Here is an 11,970-nt window from a genome sequence, read left to right as displayed (position 1 = left end):
CTTACCAATCACAAGTGTAAATGTAACTCCATGATCTAGATGACCCACCAAAAATTTCTATGAAAGCCTTAACTATTCAAAAAGAGATTGTGGAAAATGTTCATGGCTTCAGGTAATACAAATGGATCTTTTTTCAAAATGAAGTTGAAACTAGCAACTTTCCAAGTGAATCTAGATGGGCATAAGGTGTCACCAATCAATTCATAAGGGCCTTTATTTTCTTGAAATTTCTCTAAATATGGATTGACTCGAGGAAAGAGGGAAGTTCAAAGATGATGCAGCTTGATTGAAGAGAAACAACAACAAAACAAAATAGGAAACAAACCAAGCCAAAAATTACAAAATGGAGACGATTATTTACAATGGAAAGAACAAAACCTAAAAACCAAATATGACCATTTATAGGCTGGAAAAAGTATAAGCCTTTATGAACCAACTTTGGATATAATGGAAACAGATTTTTCCAAAGGTAAACTAAAAACAACCAAAGTGTAAGGTTTTTCCCATTAACAAGGCAAGGTAGGGGTGGAAAAATAAACATAGATTCAAGAGTGTTCTCATGAATAACATGAATTTCTTCATAGTGAAATCTGAAACCAATGTCTTGCATAGAATTTTTCACAACTATATTTGAAATTCCAACAAACTCTTCCATACCTTGATCCTTTGATTGCTAAATTGATTCTTGGCTATCATTTGATTCTCTTTCAATATCCTTTTCTGGCTCTTTCATAGGAGATTTTCTTTGGCTAAGGATGGCACCATAGAAAGACTTTAGAAATGCTTTTTTTTTTGTCAAATCACCTGCGACTTTAGATTCCTCAAGGTGCTTTAAGATGTAGCGATGCTTCATTAATCTCCAAGAGATCAAGCAAGAATAATTCATAATCAACTTCATGCTCATAGGAAGAGCCATCCAAGCATGCTGATAGATATTGCATTGTGTGATCAACCATACTTTTAGAAGAGTATTTATGCTCTTACAATCTTCTAGGCTACAAGTGTTCTTCATGAGATTGTGTGCCATCAAATAAGAAGGTCACACATTTTGTTTGTTTACCGAATTGACAAGTAATCCTTGTCTCTTCTTCATCAATATTTTCTTGTGTATGTTGATCCTTCATACCTTCCTAAACAACACCATTTGATGAAATAGCATTAACAGTCCCAAATATAAAAGAATCAAATTATGAAGTTGGAAAATCTTATTAGGATTAACCTCAAACATTAGTAATAGTTACATGCAAATATAGCCAATATCATAAAATAATAGATCACACATAAGAGAACACAAGACACCAAGATTCAACGTGGTTCACCCAATCCTTCGGCAACGTCCACCAAGAGTAAGTCCAATAATATTATTATCCAGTGATTACAATCCGCAATCCCTTATAGCTCAATACCACCACAAGAAGCTACAATATCACCATTATATTATGAAATCCCTATACCTAAGCCTTTTTATACAAAATTTTGCTGCTTACAAAATTAGGGCTAGAATAATAGAAAAATAGTAGCTAATATATTTTACAATATAAGAGCATTTTTGGCTGCCCCAGGATAGGGTTGCTCCCCAAACCCTTGTATAAATAATATGGGGAGAAAACCATGCCAAATAAACCTTTACGTCTGATTAGGCTCCATAGCATAACAAATCTCCTAATAAGTTTACATTTGATCTTTCACCCTCTAGGCCTTGTTCAATGGAAGGTATATCAAGGCCAATCATTGAGTTAGTTGACTGTGAGGCGTATTCATCATCATAATCAACATGTAGATGGTAGGCTCTAGCTACACTATAGGGAGTGCTTTCAATAACATGAGAGATTAGGAAATCTTCATCATTGAAAACTATTAGACTTTGATAAAAAGAGGTAGGGGGTGTTGATTTTATTGCTTTGAGAATGAGCCTTTTCTGTTTAGGCTTTACCTTCGGATAATTTTGTTGTTCATAGAGACAAATTCATACCTATGCAATTTCTTTACACTTCATTCCACTTAGAATCATGTCATCATCTAAACCAATAGCCTCCCTTTGTACATCTTACAATATTTGCACTCTCTGGCACTTTAAAAAAAACTTGATTTCAGTTTGTAAAGTAGCAATGAAAATATATAGTTGATTACTTTCATTTGGTTGTCTGTTTTGGGGAATTTTACTAGCACACCTATTGAACCTATCTACAAAATCCCTCATAGGTTCAATCTCCTTATTTTGAATTTGAAATAAATTTAATAATAACTTAGCAACATCAACTACTGGCTTAAATCTTTGGAGAAATTTTACCTCGAGATCACTCTAGCAAGTGATACAACCATTATGCAAATTTTGGAACCAATCAGTAGTGCTTCCAATGAGACTCCCCGCAAATAGTCTAACAAATATGTTCTCTTCCTACACACCAAGAATCCCATAGGTGACTATAGTTTGTTTAATGTGACCATCAAGGTCTTGATTTGTGTCACCAAAAAACTTCGAGAGATATTCCATTGATCTTTTAGGTAAGGCTGAGTATTGAGATAAAGTAAATGGCCCAATCTGAGGCCCCCATGGTTGGGCTAGAACCAAAGCCAAAACACCATACTTCTTTTACCAAAGTAAATTAGAGTCACCTCCATCCTTGGGAGGTACCTTCAAATATCCAAGTAAAGGAAAGCACTAGAACTTTACTTTCAATTCCCCAGTAGAGTTGCCAAAAATCTGTTAGTAAATAGATTTTGCCCCTCAAAGAGAAATGTAGATAATGATTCAATATGCCCAAATTGAAGAAACAAAATGTACTAACAATTGAATGAATTATAATTGATTGATAAATCTCCTCTGAATTGAGAGGTACAACTCCCTCATGAAAGGATATTCAATGAATGTAAATAACATCATGTATCTTTAACCTAAAGACACAAAGGATTTTTGACATTCGTCCATCAACATGGAGCGAATGCGATTACAAGGTCTACAATGAGATAATGGAAGAAAGATAAACAAACGGCCATAGGACCACCTATTGAGTCTTTCGCATTGCTAGAAGAGAATAGAGAGAAGCAAACATATCATTTTGCAAAGGAAAACAACACAAGATTGTATTTGAAACTGGATAGAAAAGACCATAGGATCTTTGCTCTATCAAAAAAAAAATATTTAGACCTCAAGATCAAACATACAAATGTTCCTTTCCATTTCTAAAACATAACAAAATAAAAATAGTACTATTTCATCCCTAACTTGTAGAAAACCAAAGGAATCAACTCTCTACTTTTCCTATTACATTTAGAAAATATTCTTCTCCCTCCTACAGCTATAGAACTCTAGAACCAAAAAAAGAAGAACCTGACCATCATAGTATTTTCCTCTTTTAATGAATCTCCCAAAGAAGTTTGGAAACCACCATAACTTCTTACCAAACCCATTTTATCTTCTTGGGTACATTACTATAATAATTAATTCTTTATCAAAGAATTAATTCTTTTACATCTCTTTTCCAATTTAACCTATTTCCCAAGATTTTCTCTATACAAGTTTTCACATATACCTCCTATTAATAATAATTAATTCTCTTAAAGAATTAATCATTTTAAAATCTCTTTCCAATTTACCCTACCAATGCAAATTACAATAATAACAATTAATTCTTTAAAAAGAATTTAATTATTTTAACATTCCTTTGCAAATATAATCTGCTCCAACTTATCCAATTAACTCTTTTACATTCATCCTCATATTATAATAATAATAAATTCTTTATAGAATTAACTATGAATGAAATTAATGTTAATTTGAATTAATTTGATATTTAGTTATTTTGCATTTAAATGTAGAATTAAAGATTATAAATTCCAAAATAATCTTTAAATGATTTGTGAAGTTTTCCCTCTTTAAATTTCTCACATTGTTGAGTTAAGAGGAGGGATACTTAAGGTTTAAAAACCTTAGGCAATAGATAGAATTTGGTATCCCAACTACCTCATGTGCTATTAGTCATCGATTGCCAAGTGAGTTGAAGTTTACCACTTTTTGTATGAATGTAATTTTTCTATTCAAAGCTCCTCTTTTGTCTCTCACGATCATTAACAATATGATTTATATTATAATTATTATTTCTTCTTTCATTACACATGGTTGTCAAGCCACATTTTCCCTTTCTTTGTTTTATATGGAAGGCATGCCAAAGGATGAACCTGTAGAATGACATCTTCTATAAGATCTTTTACTTTTTATGATCCCCACAATATACAATTATTATTTATTATTTATTTTACATGCATGTTTGAAGGTTATACACATGTGAGACACATGATCATTTTAGGGTTCACGCACACCTCAAGAGGAGGAAAAATATCAAGATCAATTTCATATATTCATGATATTTCCTATTTAACCTTGCATCTATTTTGAGAAAATCTCTTATTGCATGTACAAATTGCGAAATGAAATTGATGGAATGAGATGCTACACACATAGACTTACCTAGTGTATGAGTACCTTAAATATGGTTGGATGCACTTAAGAGTTTTGAAAGTGTTTTGGTTGTAATAAGAACCCATGGAAACAAATCTAGTGAGATTGAGCCTATGGAGCTCAATTTTGGGTTCCAAGGCTTGAAAGTTGCATTTGAGCAACTTTGGGTCTAGTTCCACCATGGGTGGTTAATGTTGAGTCATGAATTTTAGGTGTCAAATAAGGTTTTAGGATGATTCCTAGGTGTTTTGGACCCAATTGGACAAGTTTGGAGTCATGTAGACAAGAAATCGTAAAGTTGCTTAAAAAGTCACAACTTTTACATCTTTCAAAATGTTGCAAGAATGCAACATCTGACCCAAAGAATAGTTGGGATGTGTCTTAACTAATCCAAGAGAACATATAATCCTTGGAAAACTAGTTTTGGAGTTAATGGAATCAAGTAAGACAAGATTTTTAAAATTTTAGCTCTATTTTTGTACTACATTGTGACATTGTGCCAGATCAATTATTGTAGGTTATAGTGTTTTATTTTGGCTTTATTTTGCACCTAGTCTCAAGTTTTTAAGTTCTATCAGTTCAGAGAGTCATGAATTTGAATTGCAACTGGTCACAAACCCTTACAAACTAGGGTTTTGACACAAAAAATGTCTCCAACCTAATATTCCATTGTTAGAAACTCAAACGAATTGGCGGCATATTAGGTTAGGATGTAAATTTTTCAATTTTTTTAGTTTTGGACTTCTCTAGTTTGGTTTTCTATTTTTCTTGCAAGCCCTTGGTTGATCACTTGGTAGTGTTGAGCTAGGGAGCATTGGTAAAGACACCATTATAGTGGGAAATAGGATTGAATCGTGCAATTTTTTGATGGATTAAATATCCTTTGACCTATATAGAGCCCTAGAAAGTATTAGATTAATTTTTTTTTGTATTGGTAGAAATATTGGAGGTTAACAAACAAGTGTTGTCCAGGAAGGCCTAATAAGCCTAAAAAGAGCCCAATTATGGTTACCTAGATTAAGAGGAAACTCCATGTCAAAATTTGTGATATCACATATAGCCTCCAAATAGGTATCCAGAATGGTGAAAAGATCTTAGGGTTGTTTAGACATTTTGAAAGTTAACTATGAAAAACTAAAATAAGAGGTTTGATTCCACCAGGTCTACTAGGTCACCTAATTCAAATAGTTGAATCTTGGTGGTTGTGAGCATAACCCATTATTCTTATGATTAAAGAGGAAAAATATCACTTCAATGAAGATTACAAAATGTTAAGAGACTGAGACTCTTGATAGGTAGAGCAATTGTGGTGATTGATGAGTTAAAGGGGGTAAGGTGAAAATCCATGCCATTGGCTTGTTGAGGAAGAATCAAACTTAATCTAGTCAAACCTTGGGAAGGTTGAACAAGGCTCAGAGAGACATTTGGAAGGCTCTTGGAATGCTAACCATGGGATGGTTATATAAGGATGTTGATTAAGAGTACCCTATTTGGAAGTTACCACAATTATTCTGCATCACTACCACAAATTACTCTAAACTTACATACAAATTTGATACACAAAACAACAAAGTAGATGAAACTGGACACCAAATTGATTCACAATTTCAAGATTTTTTATTGAAATTTAAATAAATTTTGCATTACAAACTAGAGAGCCTACTAACTTCACTTTCAACAATTCCATTTTATTTTGGTCTCTCATAGACCTTCAATAATGGTATTTATAAAGGATTCTCAAATCCTTTATGTTTCTCTACTTTTAAATTTATTTTGAGTTTTTTTGGTAAGCCTTATAGAGACTTGACTACTCTTAGGATGCAAAGGTATTCTGATACTCCACTTGTTATAAATCAAAGGGCTGATAAGAGCATGTAAAACCCGTTATAATGATTTAGAATAACTGAGAGGGGGGGGAAGGGGAGGAGGGTGAATCAGTTATCCTCAGGTCTAGATGTACCAATTCAACTTTTTACTAACTTCAAACATATTAATCAATCTCAAATACACACTCAGTCTATATAGCATATCATCAATGAATCAAATTTTAATGTAATTACTGAACTCTCTATTTCTATATGTGCCAACTTCCAGTAATAAACTACTATAAAGTATAACATGCATAACAATAACATCCAAATATGAAAATAACACTTTGACACCAGGATTTAACATGAAACCCAATTTGAGAAAAACCACCAGGTAATATGCTACCAAGTTTGCACTCTTCTGAAGAGAGCTTAGTTAAGAGCTAACCTTGTTAAAGATTATACAACACACTATTAAATGTGATCATGTTAAAGGACTTAATCACCCTTTTAGGAGTGGCCTTGTTAGAGGACTTTGGATCATTCAATTAGAATGTCACTTTAATTAAAGGATTTACAAAATGGCTATTAGGTCAACCTTGATTGAATGATTTTGACTGATAGGATGGTTAACATGTAATAGTAGGTTTGATTTATAAAATACAACTCACTTAAAAAATTCAGATTTCCATTCGCTCATTTTTTGGTTCATTGACTGGCCTCCATTCACATCTCCATCACTAATCTGCTTGGCAACTCTTCAAGCAATCACTATTCAACAAAATCTTCACACTTCACCTTTGGTTTTCTATTCTTTACAACTTCTTAAGATCATTAATCGACAATGAACTCACCTTAGAAAACATTTCTAATGCCTCTTTAAATAGGTTATTTTGATCTTTTTTTGCTTAAACATCACCGTTGATCTTAGGGTTAGGTTAGATTCATCGAATCCTTCTATCTTTTTGTTCTCTTTCTTCTAGAGTTTTCTGATCAAATCCTTTGATCACTTAACAAACTCTCCTCATAAATTGTATATGTTAGCTCATCAATCCTTATATTCCATGTGCATTAAGTCACTAGTAAATTTGAACTCAATTTTAGACGAATTTTGGTCAAAATTTTGACCAAGCAGTTCATGGTAATTTTTCTTGTCAAAATTTCGACCAACCTGCACATTGCTTGAAATTTTGACTAATACATTCGTCAAAATTTTGTAATTTTTGCTAGCTCTGATTTGTCATTGTTGATCGAATTTCCACCAATGTTTGGTCAATTTTTTTTTAGACTTGGTGGAAATTTCGATCAATTCTTGGTAGAAAACTATCAAGAATTGGTCGAAATTTCCACCCATGTTTGGTCGATTTTTTTAAATAATTGGTGGAAATTTCGACCAAGTCTTGGTAGAAAACTATCAAGAATTGGTCGAAATTTCCACCAATATTTGGTCGAATTTTTTTAATAATTGGTGGAAATTTTGACCAATTCTTGGTAGAAAACTATCAAAAATTGGTCGAAATTTCCACCGATGTTTGGTCAAATTTTTTTTTATGCTATATCAAGCAACATGGAACAAAGAAGAACATAAACATATAGCATGGACATGTATTCTTTGAAATGAAAGCATCCAAGAATGTAAGCAAAATCAGAATTTTATTGAGGTGTAACTACCTCATTATGTACTCTTGATATTGCCAAAGTTGACAAAAAAAATTTCAACTTTGAATAATGATATATTATTTATAGTCAGTTTTCAAAGTATAGTACAGTACAGTACATAAGTTGAAGAAGAAAAGTATCCTAAATTGAACACCACTATATGAAAATTATGCATTTTATCCCACAAAAACTTCAGCACTAGAACAACTACTTTTGAAGTTTACTGTGGAACAACTACTTTTGAAGTTTACTTGCACAGTCATTTTGCTCTTTTTTAGAATTTAATGACTGAAGAGTATTTCAATTTTTTAAAATTGTTATGGAAATCATAGTTGCACTTGTCCAATGCATCCTTTGTCTGCTCCTTAAGAAATGCTCTCTATAAACTCCTTTACATCAAACACAAAAGTTGGATCATTTTTTGTAATGATGCCTATTTTACACAACACATTTTAAATATTATATGCCAAAATATATATCATGGTTGCACTTGTACAATGTATGAAATGAAGAAAACAAAGTTTGAGATCAAACTGTATTTTTTTCTTTTCGAAATGACAGTTTATTCACAAAAGATAGATATGACAATGCACCTTTTCAGTTATAATGGCCGAGATAAGATTTGTAGGGGTAATATCAAAAGTAGGGTTCCAAACAAAAATCCCAGATGGAGCTACTTGTTGACCTTGGCCACCAAGAGGATGAGTTAGTTCTTTTGGTGACCTCTCTTCAATTATTATATACTCACTAGAGGAAATTGAGAGATCCACTGAGGTCAAAGGAGCAGCTACCTAAAATGGGATATGATGGTGAAAAGCTAAGAGTGCCAGATTATATGTCCTTATTTTATTTGATGTGTCACCTATGAAAATATAATACCAACTTAGCAAGCCTTAACATACAAGAACAAATGTTGTTGGCAAAATTCTATTGGCCAATCATCTAATGAGATTAAATTTGATGAACATCAATTTCAAATATCATAGCAAAGAAATTGCAGGATATTAATAGTAATTCTACATAACATTTGCTGCAATCCTATCTACTCCTACAACTATAGCATCTACACGACCTGACTTCTGCAAAGCCGTTACTGCAAAATCTGCTATAAGGATTGCAGGTATGTGACCATGGACCAATTCATATGCAATGAGACTTGATCCCTGAAAGAAATGCAACAAATCTTCAAGTCAATATAAGTCTTGATATTGAAATCATACGCGATAAATTTGTTCAGATATAAAATTTCAATAAAATGTAGAGTTGGATCAAAATGTTCAGCACTTTTCATGTTTCATCAACTTTGAGGGATACAACAGGGAAGTTTCTTGGGAAAAATGCTAATAAAAAACTTATGTTGCTTTCAAAAACCAAAAATAGTAGCACTAGCAGGACTAGCTGAAATAAAATATTAAGAAAATTTCCACCTAATCTCTTCAATAATCAGTAAGCCTATGAAATTGTCAACCATCAATACACTCTCTATGTTTAGAGAGGACCCTTTATCAAATAATAACCAGAACAGTCTCTTGACATCAAACGAACAATCAGTTGGCAAGAGGAAATCACAACATATGCTAAAGTAGATGACTTTTTAAATTGAAATAATCTATGATAACTTTTCAAGTCAAAATTTTTTATGATAATTTTTCAAGTTACATTAATTATTAGAATCTAGATACAAACAACACTGAACAATTTTCTTGAAGATTTTTGACATGAAGTGAATTCTTATAGACTAAAATATAGAGTTTAGTCACAGAAATTAACAAAGAACCATCCACAGCACCTGGTTGAATGGTCTCGTCTCTGTGCAAAAAGCAGTCTCTAACAGTCCTTCAGAATGAAGTGCACGAATCACACCAAGAGCAGTACCATATCCAGCAGTTGAAAGACTGGCCAAACACATCACTAAGTTATGTTAGAATCATGCAGAGTTGACAAAGAAATGGATACATCAAACATATTATTGAAGTTTTGTCACACCTTCCAGAGTTACAATGAGTCAAAACATTAAGGTTCTGAGTTTTGTTGGTCTGGCATAGAATAAATTTAGCCCCATGTAAACCGATTGCTTTGTTAGAACTGACATCATCTATCAGCATTCCTTCAACAGCTTCAATATAGGCCTGTACTCAAGAAATTTTAAAATGCCATTAGAAATTTAGAAGTATATATATACAAAATGATTTGACCTGAGTATACATAGATGATTAGACCTAAACAATACTTTATATCATTATTAACTCAAAGTGCCTTCTTCATATTCCCCCACCAAGTCCTCTGCTGCTCTATCACAGCCATTAGTTTCTACATTAAAAATAAACCAGTTACTGGTTCCCTCTTTGATCAGCAAAGATGGATTTTATGCCAATGAATTATACAGATTCATGTGAGGAAATCACCCCTACCAGCCATCAATGTACAAAATCAGGAAAACAAGACTAACAGATGTAGTATAGGGTACTAGATATTAAAAAAGTGAAACAGAAGATAAAACCTAAATCATTTGATAAAACAAGAAGAATTTTGAAAAATCATTTGATTACTATTCACAAATGAAAAATACAGAAGATGTCCCAGCATTAAAAAGGATCTTCTCTCCATGCAAGTTTGATGTGCTAAGTGCAGATATCTATGAGGTTATGTGTGTGTTTATAAAGAGAGATAACATCAACAGCACACTCTTCTCTTGTATTCTCAAGAATACCTTTGTGAAAATTTTAAAAAACTCATATAAAATATCATACACATTCAGGTGGGATATCATGTGATGATATCATGCACATGATATCACCAAAAACAAAGATCCCCTTCCAAGCAAATCACATCTTAGAAAAATGGCAATTCCCCATTTTATGTTCAGCATGCTCAGCAAACTCAATTCTAGTAAATTCAGGCATATGCCCTGATATTTAAACTGCTCTGTAAATCATTTTGTTTGAACCTCTTCAAGTTCTAAATGATTTAGTTAATTCCCTTAGCATTACGGATATTCAACAATATTAAGAAACTCTATTCACAAATGGTTTGAATCTCTTTAACTGATTTAATTCTCAGAAGAATTGTTCATTTGATGCTGAACATTGACATTACACAGCAGCTCAAAGGTTGAATTGGTTTCATTTTCAAGGAAAAGTTTCTCCTGCTACGAAATGAGCTATGCCAACCAGTAGAACCGCAGGTTTTAAGTGAAGAAATAAAGAGATTGGTGAGTTATTGTTTAGTAGTGTGGTCTTCTCAGTTTATCCGGCTAGGGGGCCAGATTTTTCTCCTTATATTAGAAGATTCAAACAACTGTGCCAACTTGGCAGTACCTTTATTACCTCCCAACTTTTACAACACTACCGATAATATAAGACAACTGTTTGATTTGATGGAATTGAGCTGCAAACAGACTAGGTATGATCACTGGTCTTCACAGTTAGAGTGATTAAGGGAAACAGGCTTTTCACCTGTGCAGCTACCGCATTCATTTTATAAAGACATAATTCTTCTACAGCAAAAGGGAACTCTCGCAAATTGTAAATGACACTATGGTCTTCCAATGTTAAGAATGCCGTCTTAACTGCAAAAATAAACGAGTCTAAATACAGGAAACATGAAAAAAGAAAAAAGCATATCAAATGCACATCCTTAACTAAAATGCAGGGATCGCCAAATACGTGATCTATGTACTGGTAACATATTCACAATTGAGCATCAAATGGCAAACGAAAATAGTGTCTGAAACAAGTCCCATCACCTAAGTAACTCCAGCCCATCCGTTTCTTGATAAATGTTTGATATGTATGTTTAATCTACTAGTCACATTAGAACACATCCAATTTTCCACATTTTGGGTACTCTGAACCATTAATACCCAGTACGACATTCACAATATGCTTAAAAAGAAAAAAATCAGATTTGATCTTTCAAATATTATGTTTATGCCTCACTTGCAAATATCTGATACAAGCACCATGAGATTTTATGAGCAGCGCAAATAAACCCCGTCTTTTTTAAATGCATGACATATACAACCTAAGATGTCTGTCGAAATCT

General features: G+C 32.8%; 1 protein-coding gene across 1 annotated transcript; it reads right to left on the bottom strand.

The window, feature by feature from the left end:
- Positions 1–8,447: 8,447 nt before the first annotated feature.
- On the bottom strand, positions 8,448–11,668 carry LOC149551015 (methylthioribose-1-phosphate isomerase-like). The gene is made up of 5 exons (XM_089790038.1): positions 11,605–11,668; positions 11,382–11,494; positions 9,913–10,055; positions 9,716–9,821; positions 8,448–9,089 (listed from the first exon to the last, which is right to left on the bottom strand). The coding sequence occupies exons 1-5, from the start codon at positions 11,666–11,668 to the stop codon at positions 8,943–8,945; spliced, it is 573 nt and encodes a 190-aa protein (XP_089646164.1). The 3' UTR covers positions 8,448–8,942.
- Positions 11,669–11,970: the final 302 nt, after the last annotated feature.

Source organism: Cupressus sempervirens, chromosome 6, assembly GCF_028749045.1.
Source record: "Cupressus sempervirens isolate cs-2001-9-10 chromosome 6, ASM2874904v1, whole genome shotgun sequence".
Classification (NCBI taxonomy): domain Eukaryota; kingdom Viridiplantae; phylum Streptophyta; class Pinopsida; order Cupressales; family Cupressaceae; genus Cupressus; species Cupressus sempervirens.
Note: the sequence above shows the minus strand (reverse complement) of the source record. Positions and strands in the feature narration are given on the sequence as shown.

Excerpts from the sequence above, each read along its gene's own strand:
- LOC149551015 (XM_089790038.1), bottom strand. The coding sequence starts at position 11,668 with ATGGGACTTGTTTCAGACACTATTTTCGTTTGCCATTTGATGCTCAAT. Across the intron at positions 11,495-11,604 it reads CAATTGTGAATATGTTACCA|TTAAGACGGCATTCTTAACA; the intron begins GTACATAGATCA and ends TTATTTTTGCAG. Across the intron at positions 9,822-9,912 it reads ACTCATTGTAACTCTGGAAG|TCTTTCAACTGCTGGATATG; the intron begins GTGTGACAAAAC and ends GTGTTTGGCCAG.